Here is a 19,274-nt window from a genome sequence, read left to right as displayed (position 1 = left end):
AAATAATTCAAGCAGACTCGATCTACCCCACTCACTCACTTCTATTCCAGTCCAAGAATCTTATCGCTCTGATACCACTTAATGTGAGGACCTCGATTCTAATCAACTAATTTCAAATAGTAAAACAATTATCGACAAATAAATGAGCCAATTTTATTTTTTTAAAAAAAGGAACGGTGCCTCGCTCGAGCGGTAGAAAAATATTCGGCTCGAGCGAGACCATCTCGGGCTCAACTATAAAAATCAATTTTAAACTCGTTCTTCAACATACATCAATTCTAAGAATAATCGGGGTATAAAAATACATGCAGTATTATAAATCAACAATAAAAGCATGCTTCAATAAATAATCGAGTTCTAAAAAATTATTCGACTCTAAATCGATGCCTCACATCTATCATTCGATCCCAAGCTAACCATGTCGACTCTGACTAGCTCCTGCCCCACCTGTTGTCAAGTACACATACAAAACAAGACAACAGCCGGATAACTCCGGTGAGAATAAAATCCCAATAAAAGCGACGTAACATGCAATATCAAATAAATATGTCAAAATCATGTTATAACATAAACATTCTTCGATGATAAATAAATATGAAATGCATGTGCTTAAAAATCGGGATTATCAAATCAGATAATCAAGGGAGACTCGATACTTCGGTTGGGATCCCAAGAACAAAATATCGTATCAACTCATCTACGCTCCCGATCGGGGTGGCAATACGTATCTCAATCCTCTAGACTTCGAGCAACTATAATGAGTATTCGGGTCGCTAGGCGTAACTCAACAACCTAGGCCACTCAAATATAGCTCCCGAATCGTCTAAATCCTATTGCGGCAACTCAGCCCATTTCAAAATCAATGGATTTAGGCTCAAGATGAATGCACATGAAACAGATGCAATTAAATCAAATTAAAACGACAATTCTATTTATTCAGACATCAAAATATCGTAGATGTCATCTCATTAATTCATATATTCAAAATCATGAATATAATATCAAAAATCATTGAAATAATTCCAAATAAGCAAACTCATGCTTTTCAATTCGAATATATGCATCAATTAATTCAAACAATTTCATATAAACAAAATCATGTCTTTTAAGTAATATCGAAATCAATTAATCAGTCAAATTCTCAGTCAATATCAAATAATCAAATAAACATGCAAGTATGTGATTTTAATCGGGAACTCGAGAACCTCTGTAACGCCCAGAAATTCGTCACGTAAATCCGCATGCATAACTAGGGGATTTAATAACTTTAAAATAATGTGAAAATGTGTTAAATTCTTTTATGAGTTATTATGTGAATTATGTGATTTATTTGCAAGTTTTAAATATTGTTTCGGCATTTAAATCGGTATGATGTGATTTATGAATTTATTTGAGAAAGCTTATTTTATGATCGCGTAGGCGGGACCGTGGACGGACGAGATGTTTGTTTTCACCCAAAATATTTTATGAGATTTTTAGGAGCCTTAAAATATTATTTTAAGGTATAATTTGAAGAAAATTATGGTATTTATATATATGTATATTTGTGTGTCCATTTTTATCCAAAATAAGTCATTTTAATGACCTTTAATAACTTTTAAAAATCCCCTATTTTTATATTTCGGGATTTAAGTTAAATATCAAATTTAATTATTTTGTATTTAAGAGTTTTAAGTTTATTTTATTTTATTATATAATTAGTTAATATCTTAAGCTTGTTATATTAAAGATTTAACCTAAATTATTCTCCCTAAAACTCTATCCCTATCTCATGCCAAAACTCTCTTAGCCGCCTCCATAAATCTTCAGAAAATTTTTCATCTTCAAGAACGCATCCCACATAATTTTCTTGAAGTTTTTGGGCAAGGATTTTCAAGCGTTCGTTCCGGCGAGCCCGATACGCGTTGATTTCTTTGTTTTGGTCCAAATCTTCAATAAGGCACGTTTGATTCCCTTCTTGAACACCATTTAAATTATATTACACTGATTTTATGCATACAAGATCTGATATTTCATGTGTTTGTGATTTAGAAATTGAAACATTTAAGTTCATGCATGAAACTCACGTTTTTGCACTTATTGGTTCGGTTTATGCAAGTTTCTGGACGTGGGCTGGTTCGAACTGCTGCCTTATGGTTCTTGGGTCTAGGAGGGTCTCTTAGGGTCAAAATGGCTGGGTGGTTCGACCATATAAGTGGCTAGATAAAGCTGGAAGTATGCTGGTGCAGAAGGTGGTTGAGCAGAAAAATTTGGACAGATTTGGGTTCTGTAGAAGATGGGTTCGATTGGGCAATGCATTGGCTTGGCTTGGACCAGGGCTGGGTCAGGTACTTGCCCCTGGATCTTGGGAAGATTTTGGTGCCGGTTCTCCGGCCATTGGTGGCCAGAGTTTGTCGGAATATGCCAAATACTAGAACTGCTACAGGATAGAGAGCAGTTTGAGCGGTTTTAGGAAAATAATTCGTACGGACTGTAGGACTCGAGTTATGGGCTGGTTTCAGCTTGGTTAGAACCCCAAGACCTTGGGAAAGGTTGGGTCAGTTGGGCTCCGGCCAGTGATGGCCGGAGCTGGGCGGCCAAAGCCCAAAAATGGCCGAGGTGTGCTGCTGCCACGTGAAGAGAGTTGAAGGAAGTGGTGTGTACTGTTTTAGGGCAAGTCGGGCAGTAGGGTCAGGGTCTCGGGCAGGTTTGTTCCGGGTCGGGTTAGGATGTTTTAGGGTCATGACATATGGGTACGGGTCTGGGTTATTTTATTTTGGGTTCGGGTAATTTAATTAGTGATTAAATGTTTAAGTTATGAATATTTGAATTTGGGTTAGATAATTTATTATTTGGGCCAGATTAGGTGTTAATGGGCCAAATTAAGAATAATGGGCCAGATTAAGTTGTTAATGGACTTAATAAGTTTATTGGGTCAAGTTAATTATTAATGATACTAGTATTTCACCCGTGCGATGCACGGGATATTATTTTATATAATTAACAATAAATATTAGTAAATATGAAATTTTGAACAAATAAATAAAATACAAATTAGATAAATCGATTATTATTTTTAGAATATCTAAATGAATTATATATTGTACGGTTAGAAAACAAATTCTTAATTCTCACAAAGTACATGGTAACTTATTGTTTTCGACAAAAAAAAATATAGATACTCACCTCAAATAAAATGAGAAAGTTAAGAAAAATGGAATTCACTAATTAATCTTCAATGACAAAATTAATAAGTTTCGTAACACGATATTAATCTCTATTTTGGAGGGAATCTCTTTATATCATTTTGTCAATGACATCTGGAAAAAGTTAAAATGATAGAAAATTTGTTAGATTAATAAAACATAAGTAAAAAATTACACCTAATATAAAAACTAATGAGTAAAAAAAAAGATATAAAATGTGATATACACATCAAGAAGAGAAAAAAATGTAGCAAAAATTTTTGTTTAATCGATAGCATCCACACTTTTCAAATCTCTGAAGCTCTTAAATTCAAACATTTTCGAAATAAAAGTATCATCGAAAAACTCGCATACATTTGTTTTAGTTATAAATTTGATTTTATATTTCAGTCTATTTTCTGCAACAGTTATGTTTTTTATAGCATAAAAATGACTATTTTTTTATGATTGGTTTCACTTTCTCTGTGACATCATATTTTATTGTTCTATGCATGCGTGAACCCTATAAATAGAAAGAAAAAAAAATTATATTTACATTTATAGATAGATAAATATCAATAAGAAATATATATATATATATATATATATATATATATAAATATATATATATATAAATATATATATATATACCTCAACATTATGAAATATATATGCATCACAACGTGAAATCTATCTTGTTTTCATACGAAAGTAGATCGTAACAATGAACCAATCGTAGCTAAGCACTCAATGCATGTCTACTTCAAGGATAACTCTAATAATTGTAAACAATAATCGAACACATGACATTGACTCTGATACCAAATATAGGACAGAACACTTGTCGCTTTATCAAAAGCTATAGCTGGTGGTAATGGTACAACTCAAATATTTTAAACTACGCAGCAACTCAAACTTCATGGTTCGATTGCTCTATCCAATAGGAACAATTATTGTACCCCAAAACTATTTATATATTACGTGTGTGTTCAAATCGAAATGGTAATTTTCTTGTATATATGATAGATTTTTCAAATTTTCATCAGTAAACAGTAAATTGTGATTTGATATACATACATGTAAAAATTATTGAGCATTTCACACATATATATGGTAAACTATCAAACTTTGATTGAGTAGATTGTTATATTATATAGATACATCAATTATGAAATATTTTGCATATATATTATAAATATATCAAAATTTGAACTGAAGCAAGTTTTCAGACGTATTTTTCTCCATAAAAAATGTGTACAATGTTAATATTTACCTCTTTTTTTTATAACATAAGTATATTTTGAAGAAAATTCGACTTTCTAAATTATGTAAACGAAATAACATATTTTGAATGAAAATTTATATATTGTTATATTTATTTACACAAAACTACTGTGAGACGGTCTTACGGATCAGTTTTGTGATACTAATCTTCTATTTGGATTACCCATGAAAATATTATTTTTATGAAAAAGTATAATTTTTTATTGTAAATATGAGTAAGGTTGACCCGTCTCACGGATAAGATCAGTGAGATAATCTCAATAGAAACTTACTAATTTATTTATAGTATTAATCATTATCTATTTTTTATTATTAATTTTTTTGCTAATTAAATTTCTTTAAATAAATTAAATTGAACGAATTATTTTTGGACATTATTATAGATATATATTTATATTGTGAACCAATTCTAAAAGAAGAAAAATTTGTAAAGAGTTTACGTGTATTAATTATAGTTAATTATATATATATGTATATATATAGAATTATTTGATTGAATTATTATTTTATGTTTTTGTATTTTAAGTATGTTTTTAATATTTCAAGTGTGCTCAAGTTAAAATAGAAATTTTTATGTATACATGGTAAATCCACCAAATTTGAGTCGGTATATATATATATATACGATCCTCTGCACCCTAGGGTGCAGGAAATTTTAGTGCGACCACTAAAACCCGGTAGTGGATTTTAATGGTTTTTGTGTTTTTTTTTTTGCACCACTAAAACTCACCACCGGTAGTGGGTTTTAGTGGTCGCACACAGTTTTTCTGCACCCTAGGGTGCAGGAGATCAGAAGTATATATATATATATATCATTCATAAAACATTGTGCATATGTTGTAAACTTTCAGACGTTTATTTCTCCATAAAAAAAAATGAGTATAAAATTGATATTTTCTCTTTTTTTCTTACAACATAATTATTTTTAAAATAAATTATATTTTCTAAATTATGTCAACGATACATACATATATATATATATGCACACACACACACACACACACACATATATATATATATATGTATGTGTGTGTGTGTGTGTGTGCATGAAAATGTGAATCAATGTAAACAAAAAAAAAATTTAATATTTAATTTACGTGCTTTAATTATATATATAGAATAAAAAATTGGTATGCTATCATGTATAATATTTATGAAAATTTTCATACACCATATATAGACAAAATTAATTGAAATTTATATATATAGAGAGAAAAAAATTAATTAAATTTTAGAAATAATGATAAAATATTATCAAATTTCAAATTTTGAATTAAAAATTATTATATTATCATGTATTGAGTTTATGAAAATTTCCATATATATACCAAATTTCAAATTTTTACTAAAAATTGGTGCAATATCATAAAATATCATAAAAAATTAACTGAAATTAAAAACCGTGATAACACAATATCAATTTTTAAAAATAAAACGGAGTATTTTTATATTATCATATATTGCGTTAAGTAATTTTCACTAGATATTGGACAAAAAAATTAACTTAAATTAAAAATGATGATAAAATCTAATTAAATTTCAAATTTTGAACCAAAAATTGATACATTATCGTATATTGTATTTATGAAAATTTCACTATCGAAATAAAAAAAATTAACTGAAGTTTGAGACATTATTATATATATAACATTTATTTTTCATATGTATTTAGATACACAAAAATTAATTGATTTTTTTAAAAAAATATAACATTTTATCAAATTTTAAACCAAAAATTGATAATTATCATATAGTTATGGATATTTTTTATAAAAAAAAACTAATTGAAATTCAAATTTTGAATAAAAAAATCATCATCATCATTCATAATTACATATATATATATATATATATATACACTATTAATTTATCTGGTTTCTTTTTTTAGCAATTACATTTTGGCGGGAAATTACTATTTTTAGTAAAAACTCTTCTTTTATATATATATAGATTGAATAATATATTTGGGCTAAAAATCTAAGTTAATGGGCATAAGTTAAGTTATTGGGTCAGTCTATAATTTTATGAGTTTAAGTCTAAGGGGTCAGCAGCTCGAACAAGTTCATGGAAAATAAAAAGGGTCCGTAAATATATATTTAATTCATGCATGTATTTTATTAGTTATATAAGTATGATTTTTAAGAAAATAAATTAAATATATATTTACGGACAAATTTTCATGAAATAAAGAAATAAATGAGATTTTTTTTAAGTTCATGCATCATGTAAGAATTTTTATGATAAGTTTAAATGTATGTTAAGAAAAATATATTTTTTTTATGGAAGTTAAAGTGAAGGTGGAAAGTGATGTGGTTGGAGGCTGGGATACCTGGGCTTGGTGACCTTCCTAATGATGTATAAGTATAATGAGCTTATGGATCCAGCTGAGAGGGCTGGTGAAGTGGCAGCACAGAGGTGGAAACCCCACCGCCGCGTACGTTGGTTTATAGATTGATCAATTGCTTAGTATGATGCCACCGACATGGATACGACCTGTTGAGAACTAAGAAATCATGATATGTTATTTTTACGAAAATTATAAAGTATGATGAATTATGTTATAGCATGATGATTTAGAAGTATGATTATTTATTTATGTTTATATGCATATAATTTTAAGCTCATGCACGTATAATTATTATTCACGTATTTTATATGATGTGTGCTTGTGTGTGGTTTCATTTTGTTATGTAAGGATAGAACGTGCTGAGCCTCTAGGCTCACTAGATTTAAATGGTGCAGGTGAACAAAATGTCAATAAGGATAATGTGTTCCCGACTGACGGCGAGAGCGTATGAGTTTTCAGGCAGCTAGAACCCGTGACCATTGCTCTAAGATGAATTTTATGTTGAGACTAGAACATTTATTTCTGCATATGATTTATTATTATAGATTTTCAGTATATGCATGGATTTTTAGATTTAAGTATTTATTTTCTAAGTTTTCATGAATTTTTGGTGAAAAAAATATTATTTTAGAAATTTTATTATGGCATTCTTTTAAATTATTATTTAGTAATTAATTTAATTGCATGCGTGTACTTTTATTGTACCTTTTGTGTATTTGTATTTTAAATTAAGTAAAGTTATTTTTAAGTATGATATATATATGTATGGGCATATATATATATTTATATTTATTATTTTATATTTTATCGTTAGAGAGTTTTAAAAAAAAAAATCCAGTAGAAGTTTTAGGACGTTTCATTTGGTATCAGAGCCATGGTCCTTGGAGGGTTATTAGCCTGCTACACGGAGCTCAGAAGCCGCACTGCCAGTCTGTAAGTTTTAAGTGCTTTAAATTATGATTTATGCATGGAACACAAGAGTTATGTTTTTATTGATTTATGAAAATGAGAATTTAAACTTATGACAGTCTTAAAGTTAAAAATACTTAGTTGTGCAATGCGGTTACGTAGAGAATTTATGGAAATTACAGTATGCCTCTAAGATGCGTTACACACCAGGATGACTAGAATGATATATGTTTAGAAAATTAAGTTTGATAATTTATGAGACGTAAGTTTGACATTTAGATTTGTATTTGACATTTAGATTTGTAGATTAAGTTATTATTTTAGATTTAAGTTTGACAAGTTAGGAATTTTTTTATTTTTTTAGATTTAAGTTGAATTTTAGATATGTAAATTAAGTTATGTTTTCGGGATTTAAGTTTGAAAATTAGTTTTGAAAAATTTTAGTCATATGTTATTAGACGACTAAGTTAAATCAAATTTCGAGGACGAAATTCCATTTAAGAGGGAGATAATTGTAACGCCCAGAAATTCGTCACGTAAATCCGCATGCATACTAGGGGATTTAATAACTTTAAAATAATGTGAAAATGTGTTAAATTCTTTTATGAGTTATTATGTGAATTATGTGATTTATTTGCATGTTTTAAATATTATTTCGGCATTTAAATCGGTATGATGTGATTTATGAATTTATTTGAGAAAGCTTATTTTATGATCGCGTAGGCGGGACCGTGGACGGACGAGATGTTTGTTTTCACCCAAAATATTTTATGAGATTTTTAGGAGCCTTAAAATATTATTTTAAGGTATAATTTGAAGAAAATTATGGTATTTATATATATGTATATTTGTGTGTCCATTTTTATCCAAAATAAGTCATTTTAATGACTTTTAATAACTTTTAAAAATCCCCTATTTTTATATTTCGGGATTTAAGTTAAATATCAGATTTAATTATTTTGTATTTAAGAGTTTTAAGTTTATTTTATTTTATTATATAATTAGTTAATATCTTAAGCTTGTTATATTAAAGATTTAACCTAAATTATTATCCCTATCTCACGCCAAAACTCTCTTAGCCGCCTCCATAAATCTTCAGAAAATTTTCCATCAATAAGAACGCATCACACACAATTTTCTTGAAGTTTTTGGGCAAGGATTTTCAAGCCGTTCGTTCCGGCGAGCCCGATACGCGTTGATTTCTTTGTTTTGGTCCAAATCTTCAATAAGGCACGTTTGATTCCCTTCTTGAACACCATTTAAATTATATTACACTGATTTTATGCATACAAGATCTGATATTTCATGTGTTTGTGATTTAGAAATTGAAACATTTAAGTTCATGCATGAAACTCACGTTTTTGCACTTATTGGTTCGGTTTATGCACGTTTCTGGACGTGGGCTGGTTCGAACTGCTGCCTTATGGTTCTTGGGTCTAGGAGGGTCTCTTAGGGTCAAAATGGCTGGGTGGTTCGACCATATAAGTGTCTAGATAAAGCTGGAAGTATGTTGGTGCAGAAGGTGGTTGAGCAGAAAAATCTGGACAGATTTGGGTTCTGTAGAAGATGGGTTCGATTGGGCAATGCATTGGCTTGGCTTGGACCAGGGCTGGGTCAGGTACTTGACCCTGGATCTTGGGAAGATTTTTGTGCCGGTGCTCCGGCCATTGGTGGCCGGAGTTTGTCGGAATATGCCAAATACTAGAACTACTACAGGATAGAGAGCAGTTTGAGCGGTTTTAGGAAAATAATTCGTACGGACTGTAGGGCTCGAGTTATGGGCTGGTTTCAGCTTGGTTAGAACCCCAAGACCTTGGGAAAGGTTGGGTCAGTTGGGCTCCGGCCAGTGATGGCCGAAGCTGGGCGGCCAAGCCCAAAAATGGCCGAGGTGTGCTGCTGCCACGTGAAGAGAGTTGAAGGAAGTGGTGTGTACTGTTTTAGGGCAAGTCGGGCAGTAGGGTCAGGGTCTCGGGCAGGGTTGTTCCGGGTCGGGTTAGGATGTTTTAGGGTCATGACATATGGGTACGGGTCTGGGTTATTTTATTTTGGGTTCGGGTAATTTAATTAGTGATTAAATGTTTAAGTTATGAATATTTGAATTTGGGTTAGATAATTTATTATTTGGGCCAGATTAGGTGTTAATGGGCCAAATTAAGAATAATGGGCCAGATTAAGTTGTTAATGGACTTAATAAGTTTATTGGGTCAAGTTAAGTATTAATGATATTGAATAATATATTTGGGCTAAAAATCTAAGTTAATGGGCATAAGTTAAGTTATTGGGTCAGTCTATAATTTTATGAGTTTAAGTCTAAGGGGTCAGCAGCTCGAACAAGTCCATGGAAAATAAAAAGGGTCCGTAAATATATATTTAATTCATGCATGTATTTTATTAGTTATATAAGTATGATTTTTAAGAAAATAAATTAAATATATATTTACGGACAAATTTTCATGAAATAAAGAAATAAATGAGATTTTTTTTAAGTTCATGCATCATGTAAGAATTTTTATGATAAGTTTAAATGTATGTTAAGAAAAATATATTTTTTTACGGAAGTTGAAGTGAAGGTGGAAAGTAATGTGGTTGGAGGCCGGGATACCTGGGCCCGGTGACCTTCCTAATGATGTATAAGTATGATGAGCTAATGGATCCAGCTGAGAGGGCTGGTGAAGTGGCAGCACAGAGGTGGAAATCCCACCGCCGCGTACGTTGGTTTATAGATTGATCAATCTCTTAGTATGATGCCACCGACATGGATACGACCTGTTGAGAACTAAGAAATCATGATATGTTATTTTTACGAAAATTATAAAGTATGATGAATTATGTTATAGCATGATGATTTAGAAATATGATTATTTATTTATGTTTATATGCATATAATTTTAAGATCATGCACGTATAATTATTATTCACGTATTTTATATGATGTGTGCTTGTGTGTGGTTTCATTTTGTTATGTAAGGATAGAACGTGCTGAGCCTCTAGGCTCACTAGATTTAAATGGTGCAGGTGAACAAAATGTCAATAAGGATAATGTGTTCCCGACTGGCGGCGAGAGCGTATGAGTTTCCAGGCAGCTAGAACCCGTGACCATTGCTCTAAGATGAATTTTATGTTGAGACTAAAACATTTATTTCCGCATATGATTTATTATTATAGATTTTCAGTATATGCATGGATTTTTAGATTTAAGTATTTATTTTCTAAGTTTTCATGAATTTTTGGTGAAAAAAATATTATTTAGAAATTTTATTATGGCATTCTTATAAATTATTATTTAGTAATTAATTTAATTGCATGCATGTACTTTTATTGTATTTTTTGTGTATTTGTATTTTAAATTATGTAAAGTTATTTTTAAGTATGATATATATATATGTATGTGCATATATATATATTTATATTTATTATTTTATATTTTATCGTTAGAGAGTTTTAAAAAAAAAATTCAGTAGAAGTTTTAGGACGTTTCAACCTCAATCTCGCTCGAGTATTCATTCCCTTCGAAATCCACATCAGCTCATACCTCAATTTTCCAATCTGAAAAAGCTCAAATCCTTAGACTGCTGATTTCTGCCTCTAATTATCATCGACTAGCTTTCAATATGCGAAAATTCATATAATGGTTAAAAGTCAACCTTAGTCAACTGTGGTCAAACTTTGACCAAAAATTTCCGAGCTTTAATGCGCTCTCACCGCTTAACCATTTTGAATCTCGACTCGAAACTTGGATATTTGAATTCATCTCGTCGAGACGATCAAAATTGAGTAACACGTCGATGGTCGCCGGAAAATTTGGGGGAGCGGCGATGCGGCGGCGATGAGCAAATCAACTCCAAAAATTATGAATTTTGGCATGGTTGTAAATCTCAACGAGACGATTCCAACCATATAAGCCACGATCGGAACGGAGGTCCGACGCGGCGGCAATCGGAGAAAAACAGGGCGGCGACGGTGGCGGTTTAAAAACTCCGATCTGCACCAAATATGCCGAAATAATCTACCAAAAGCTAGGGAAATATTCTACCCATCATCTAATATCATTTAGCAACTCAAAAAGTAACAAAAATGAGCTCGAAATCACGAAATCAAATCGAAGAAGACGATGAACAGTACCGAGAAAATTCTGTGCAGATTTCGTCCGTTCATTCTCACTTTCTCGGCGATCCAACCGTTGGATTTTCGATTTTTTTATACCAATAGATTCATCTTGATCTTGGCTACAATCTGACCGTTCGGATCTTCGATCAATCTCCGGTGAACGGCCGGAAAAATAAAAAAACTACGGCTGCTACAGTAAAGTCGAGAAAATGGGAAAAATTGGGAAAAAAATCTTGATCCGTGTTTTCTCGGTGTGAGTTTTCTATTTATACTAACCCGATATTTTCGGGTCTCGGACTAATTTATTTGATACCCAACTGGTAAAAATTAGTCTTAAATTTGATATTTTCCGGTACACGCACCCAACATCAATAACATCATTTTTCTGAAATTATACACTTTGACCAGTCAATTGAACTCATAAATTTCCAATTTAATTTCTAAATCCAACTTAGACTCGGACCAGTCATCTCAGTCAATATTTTCCCAAATTAAATTTATCTGACATAAATAATTATTTTTATTTCGATATCTCAATAATTATTTCAAAATGCCAAATAATACCAGATATCCAGAAATAGTCAAATTCATTGATTAATTGGTATGTGTATTTTATAAATACACTCTATAATCTCATTAGCAATAATAATTATTTCATTAATTCAATAATTATTTTTATTGCTAATTCGATAATTAATTTTTGGGGCGTTACAGCTATTTAGTTTTCAAACTACGATAAATATATATATTTCTATTTATATAAATTTTTAGGTTTTTATAATTTAAAATATATTATTAATTATATTATATTATATAAACAGTTTTCTGATCCGACCATTCGATTAAAATAGTCCAACCAGTTGGATCGTTTTTAGGGGTGTGCATTCAACGGTTCAAACCGAAAAAACCGATCGGACCGTAAATTTCGGTTTTTTTGGTTCGGTTTAAATGGTTTTTCGATCGGTTTTGGTTTTGATTTTTGATATTTTTGGTTTTTCGGTCCGGTTTACGGTTTTGAATTTTAAAAAACCGAACCGACCATTTAAAATATAATAAATAATAAAAATAATTAATATATGTTATTTTCATTAGGTTTACAGATTTGCCTCCTCCCTTCTTGATTTTTCACCGTTAATCCCTAACTTGGTAAACGTTAATCGTTATATTTTTTTTATTATTTTATTTTGATGTCTGTAAAATAACTAACAATTTGGTTACAAAAATCATAGCGATGCATATTTTTATTTCTTAATTATGATGTTTTAAGATAATCAAAAACTTGATTTGATCACTGTTTTTTTTATTATATTTATTTTAAATAATTTAACATACAACTTCATTTATAAGTCAAATTGTTACTGAAACCGTAATAACCGACCGTAATAATCGAAACCGTAATAAAAATAACCGAACCAAATCAAAATAAAATGGTTTGGTTTCGGATTAGGAATTTGAAAAACCGTAAACCAAAACACTGAACCGAAATTTGTTAAAAACGAACCGAACCGACCATTGCACACCCCTAATCGTTTTTTAAGTTAAATCGGTTTAATCACCTGCCCGGTTATAAAAATATTGCTTAAATGAACAAGGACTAAAAACCAAAATATAACTAAACTTAAATGACCAAAACCCAAAATTGAATACTTACAGAACCAAATCACAAAACAAGCAAACTTACAAGACTATTTTGGCTATTATCCCAATATCTTTATTAATGTTAGTGTATCGAAGTATGTGTTGCGTACTTGTACAATCTTTTTTTAATTAATTTGATTTATATTCAAATAGGAGTAATATCATAATATAATATCTACATTCATATTATTATATAGAACTAAACTGCAATTTGAAATGTCGAAATTAAAAAACAAAACAAAACAAAAACAAAAATATAATATCTATATCGCATAAGAAAAATTTTAAAAAAAAAAAAAATGGTGTCTTATTTTGTCTCTTTATATACAAACTAGATTTGTATTTTTAACTAAACTAATTTTCTTACTAACAATGCAACAGATCTAATAATTGCATTACCTCCTTTTCCCAAACCTAGATTAACATTTTTTAAAAAAAATCATGAAGGGTGCATTTGGATAAAGTGTCTACGAAATCATTAGTATCGCATAATAAAAGATATTCAGATTCAACTCTTATGCTTATTTACATTATAGTTTAATAATAACTATGGATTTAAAATCCACATAATATTGAATCATTTGAATTCTAATGCGATTAGTTCTATTAGACACCGGTTGTTGGGATGATAAAACATTGATTAATTATTCATAATTTTTTTGTCTAATGTTTGAGTCAAGTTTTACAAATGATCAGTGTTATGTACTCTTATCAAATTATAGTTATATTATCTTTATAATATGCATCCTTCATCATCATATCAATTAGCCAAACTGTCCTATATATAAATATGTGGTGTATTTGAATTTTCATTGTTTAAGTGATATAAAAATAAAAATATATTCGAAATCATGAATTTAATATAACTTGATCCAAATGCACCCAAAGATATGTCAAAAAAATTGTATGTGTACATTGTAAAGGATATGAAATCACACGAGTTAAAAATAAAATTACGAGACTAAAAGTCGGGTAAGATTACCCGCCCGGGTATACCATAATTCCTCTTACCAGTCCCATTTAACCGTGGGCCATTTTGAGTGGGCCCTCGGACAAACTAAGGCCTTGCATGAAAGCAATTGGACCAATCTCTTTCCTAGGCCCATACATGAAAACCTCAGTTTGGTTCGGTGTGTATTACATATACTCGGTCCTCTCGTGCACACTCAGTCCTCTCGTTCACATTTTGCGTGCTTATAAAATTCATATCTTAAAAAATACAAAAATATAAAATTATAAAAATACAAAAAAATATAGTGTTTTCATAAATAAATAAATAATCACTAATACACAACAAATACATCAATTTTAATGTGAGTGGCATTTTTATAAATAGAAACACACAAAAAAATCACAAAATTAATTTATTTTAGTAATAATAAATAAAAAATCTTATGACTAAAAAACGATAAATTCATATAAAATAACCAATTTGTCTAATAATTTTGGATATATATCCTCTGAAATCTTGAATAAATCGTAGAGTTTTTCATATTAAATATATTATGGAATAAAATTATTTTAAAATCCTAAAATGTCATGAACTAAATTAATGATCAACCTATCCATTATAAAATTAATATAGTAAAATCATATAAATAGATTACTAATAATATATATAATGGCGGCACAGGTGTAAGGCCGGGTTGTAACTTGCACTTTTTCTAATTTCAGTCATGTTATGAATCAAGTTACGTTTTTGGTCCTATAATTTGAAATATTTTTCAATTTCAGTCGATTTTGGGGAAAATCGACTGAAATTGAAAAATATTGCAAATTACATGACAAAAAACATAACGGCAAAAACTCCTATGAGACGGTATCAAGAGTCATTTTTATGAGACGGGTCTCTTGTATGGGTAATTCATTAAAAAATATTACAATTTATGCCAAAAGTATTACTTATTATTATAAATATGGGTAGGATTGACCCGTCTCATGGATGAGACCGTCTCACAAGAGTGTTACTCAAACATAACTTAACTTATACCAGAACTGAAATTTAAAAAAGTACAATTTACAAGACAAAAAAATGTAATTTTCTCAAAATCTTTATAATCTTCGACTTATGAGCCACAAGATCATTACTTCCCTCAATCCAGGCACACCACACGTGAGTTTTCTTTCACCTACTTGCCTAAAAATTACAAACTTATTATGGAAATTTACCTTTCTCAATCACATAACTTTTTCTTCCATATTTTTTAATATCTTATATCATTGCTACACTAATAGCAAAATTTTGTGGCTCCCACGAGTATCATAATATTTGGAACAACAAACCAAAAATATAGAAATATTTACGTGAAATATGTTTAAAACGAAGGTTGAACTAGACAGTCATTAACATTTATCAATTATCATCTTACAAAATTCATATGACACACATTAAAAACATTGGTTTTAAGCTTCAACGCAAACTAAATAGTCTTTTATTATCTAACAAAATTCACAAGATACAAACACAGTTAAAAGAAGAAGAAAATTGTTTCTACGAATGAACTTGGTATGGCTACATGCCTATGCTGAGATTACTACAACACCCTTTGCGAATCGCAACGTCGCATGGCAATGTCAAGAAACTAGTGTGACTATACAAAACTTGAACACAATCAATGGTAACCCTTTGATCCTCTAGATTGGTAGAGTTCCAACCTCTTCTTCCCTTCATACGCCAAGGTTTCGATTTCTTTGTCTTGCATTAGATTCGATTGCTTCGTAGCCCATTCCAGCACGATCAGCACGTCGTCCTGAGCCAACGTCTCGCTATCAGGGACGTGCAATGCGAGGTAACAGAGCAACACAAATGAAGGGACCTGCACCATTTGCTCGCCAAAGTAGATCAGTGGGATCAAATGTTTAGTCCCACCGGCACTGATTATGGCCTTGGAGTGATTTACATGCAGGAAGTTGTCACTCGAGGCGAATTTGTTAAGGGCTATGGCTGCCTCACTTGTAACTTCAGGCTCCCTGTCATCCAGCAACTTCACTAACGGGCAGATGAATCTTGTCTCTGTTGCACGAAAAGTTCTTGCCAAGTTTCCTATGGACCTGATGCTGGGAATGAGGAGTTCCGAGTCTGCTCTTTCGATGATTCTTAGGAACTGGTCCACGACAGCTTTGGCGGCAGGAGCAGTGGGTTTAAAGGCAGAACGCCTCAGTTCTGCATCTCGTTCGGCTACTGCTGTGATCTCCATTAGTGCCATTGCTGAATTGTATTGAACTTCTTCAGGCCCTTTCTCCAATAAAACAGCAAAGCATAGAAGGGCTCTTGATTCTGTTATGCTGCGACAGATGGTTATATTGCCGGCACAGAGGTGGCGTAGAGCTCTAGCCGCCATGGACTTCATCTCTGCCTTTGTTGCAGGATCTTCAAATTCCCTTCCCTTGATGCTGTTTCCTGTCAAGGCGAAATGGTGCTTGTGCTGCTGTTGATGGTTAGTTTTCGAGTTTTTGTGGGTGGGTTTCGTGTTGTTTTCGTGAGAATGCTGGGGGGTCTTGCCTTTGGGGTTCATGCCCGATTTCATGGCAAATGTGTTTGTAACCACATTGTGCATCTGGCTGGTGCTTTCGTTCCCCATCGGGTGCATGATCTGGTTTTGAAACTGCTTATCCTCGTCCTCATGCCTAATGCTAATGCCATCACCAGGCTTGGTTGTGTTGGAGTTGGAATTCGCCATCACAACCGTGTGAATCGACATGTTTTGCTTACCGATCAGATACTTGCTGTGTTCTTGAATCGTTTCAAAGGCGAGATGGCTAACAAGCAACCGAATCGTGTTGTTCTGCGCGAAATGATCCTGGCACTTGGGATGATGCGCGGCCAATTCAGAGACGGCCCAAGCAACCACAACCTGAACACTCATATGTCCTTCTTTGAGGATTTTCGCAAACACTTGGCAAACTCCTGAGTTCACAATGTGTTCGACGCTTTCCGGATCCCTTCCGAGCAACCCGATGGCTCTAGCTGCATTTTCTTGCCCTTCTTGTCTCCCTTCTTTAGCCAATTTCAGCAATGGAGGCACCCCTCCTTCCTCAACGATCAATTTTCCATACCGATCATTGTCCCGTGCCAACGACACGAGCGACGCAGCAGCGTCCGCACGCTCCTCCAAAGTACTCGAGCACAAGATCGCAATCTGTTCCCATATCAAGCACAAAATCGGCTCATTCGCAGCAATGGGCGGTAGCCCGAGATACTCATCATCGCGATCATCGGCAGGGGTGGACACACGCAGCAGCCACGAGACGTCCCCGATCGAGTTTTCGAGCTGCTGAGAGATCTTCCTGAAGGCAGCCGCCGGAATGATGGTGAAGATGCGCCTGAAGCCATTGGCACGGCACTTGAAAACCAGGGTCAGGGCCTTGTCGAGGACTTGCTCGGTGTCGTCGATGATCCGTCGCGTGGGGCGCTCGTAGAGGTCGCTGCTGGCACGCGCCGCCTGCCGGAGGAGGCCCGCGAGCTTCTCCGTCTTGGCCTTGATTTCCAGGCATTCTTGCCGGAAGGAGCTGGCGCCGTCGGACCATTTTATCACCTCGTCCGCCAACTGTATCGGCTTCGCGAGGATTTGCTTCACAATGTCCGCCATTCGTCACAGCGGACTCCTCAACAAGAATCCAAGATCACCCCTCCGACAAAATCAAGGACGGAAAGCAACCCGCTATCATACAGATCAAACCAGAGATTCTTTCAAAGTCTGATTCGTTTCACGTGACGATATTCCTTCTCTAAAACGTACACCAAAATTTTCCTTCTCCTCCTTAATCAGATCAAGAAAATGTTATGACAGATTCTGGGTTGTGGGCTGGAGTCTGCATGGCGATGTCAGCCGTGGGGGGTGGTGGGAGACGGCGGCGTGACGGTGGTGGGGAGATATTTAATGGTGAAACGCATACATCTCAGAGTCTTTTGGTATTGCATTGCAAGAGTGACTGTTACAGCCTTAATTATAGGATACCATTTTGATTGGTCGAGAAAATGCATGAGCCCTTTTAAATCCGTTTGGTACACTTTTTCCACTTTATTTTTTTGTATCGTATTGGCGGTGGGCTAGCTGACACCATTGCTTGTATTATTTCTGAATTTGGCAATTGCTCAAAATTTTATGCAAACGATTTGTTTTTTTTATTAGAAACAAAAAAATAATTGATGTTATTTATGCTCTAGCTATTTGTGTTAACCATATTTTAATGTATAAAATTTATGCATGAAATGAAATTTGAGTGCAGATAACATCAACTGGTATTTGATTTTTTTGCAATTTGCATTATGTTTGTATGGTTGCCATTTTGATCATCGTTATTGTCAAAATCATATCTTAATCATTATCATTTAATTTTTTATATTTATAATTTTTTTTAAATCAAGAATACTTAGGGCGATACTATTCATAATACCTTGGCAACGTATCACACTACAATTTTCTCTAAACCAATTGAGATCAATGTAAGCATCAAATTTGAATGTATAAGTCACGACACAAAAACTCATGTCAGACAGTCTTACAAGTTAATTTTTTGATACGAATCTCTGACCTTATCCGACTAATGAAAAATTATTAGTTTCATGTCAAAATTATTACTTTCATTGTTGATATGAATATGATTTGGTCATCTCATATATGTAAATCAGTAAAATCGTCTTATAAAAGACCTACTCAAGTAAGGATATATAGATAGAATGCTTTTATTATTAGAAAAGTCTTTTGTCACTTTAAATAATTTTACTTTTTATTATTAGAAAAGTCTTTTGTCACTTTAACTAATTTTAATTTTTCTATATATTTTAATAAAATTAATTTATAAGTAATTGATTTATAAAGTAG

General features: G+C 32.4%; 1 protein-coding gene and 2 long non-coding RNA genes across 3 annotated transcripts; all 3 read right to left on the bottom strand.

The window, feature by feature from the left end:
• Positions 1-290: 290 nt before the first annotated feature.
• Positions 291-7,219, bottom strand: LOC140866863 (uncharacterized). The gene is made up of 2 exons (XR_012144988.1): positions 6,778-7,219; positions 291-447 (listed from the first exon to the last, which is right to left on the bottom strand). It is a non-coding gene; the product is annotated as an uncharacterized lncRNA (long non-coding RNA).
• A 3,100-nt stretch (positions 7,220-10,319) lies between these two features.
• Positions 10,320-12,155, bottom strand: LOC140866862 (uncharacterized). Its single transcript, XR_012144987.1, has 3 exons — positions 11,827-12,155; positions 11,237-11,686; positions 10,320-10,470 (listed from the first exon to the last, which is right to left on the bottom strand). It is a non-coding gene; the product is annotated as an uncharacterized lncRNA (long non-coding RNA).
• Positions 12,156-15,873: 3,718 nt separating this feature from the next.
• On the bottom strand, positions 15,874-18,389 carry LOC140866100 (uncharacterized). Its single transcript, XM_073270994.1, has one exon. It carries the CDS (start codon positions 18,036-18,038, stop codon positions 16,062-16,064), a length of 1,977 nt encoding a protein of 658 aa, XP_073127095.1. The 5' UTR covers positions 18,039-18,389; the 3' UTR covers positions 15,874-16,061.
• Between the last annotated feature and the right edge of the window lie 885 nt (positions 18,390-19,274).

The sequence above is a fragment of the Henckelia pumila genome, chromosome 4, assembly GCF_033568475.1.
Source record: "Henckelia pumila isolate YLH828 chromosome 4, ASM3356847v2, whole genome shotgun sequence".
Taxonomy (NCBI): Eukaryota; Viridiplantae; Streptophyta; class Magnoliopsida; order Lamiales; family Gesneriaceae; genus Henckelia; species Henckelia pumila.
This window is presented reverse-complemented; position numbering and strand designations above follow the sequence as displayed.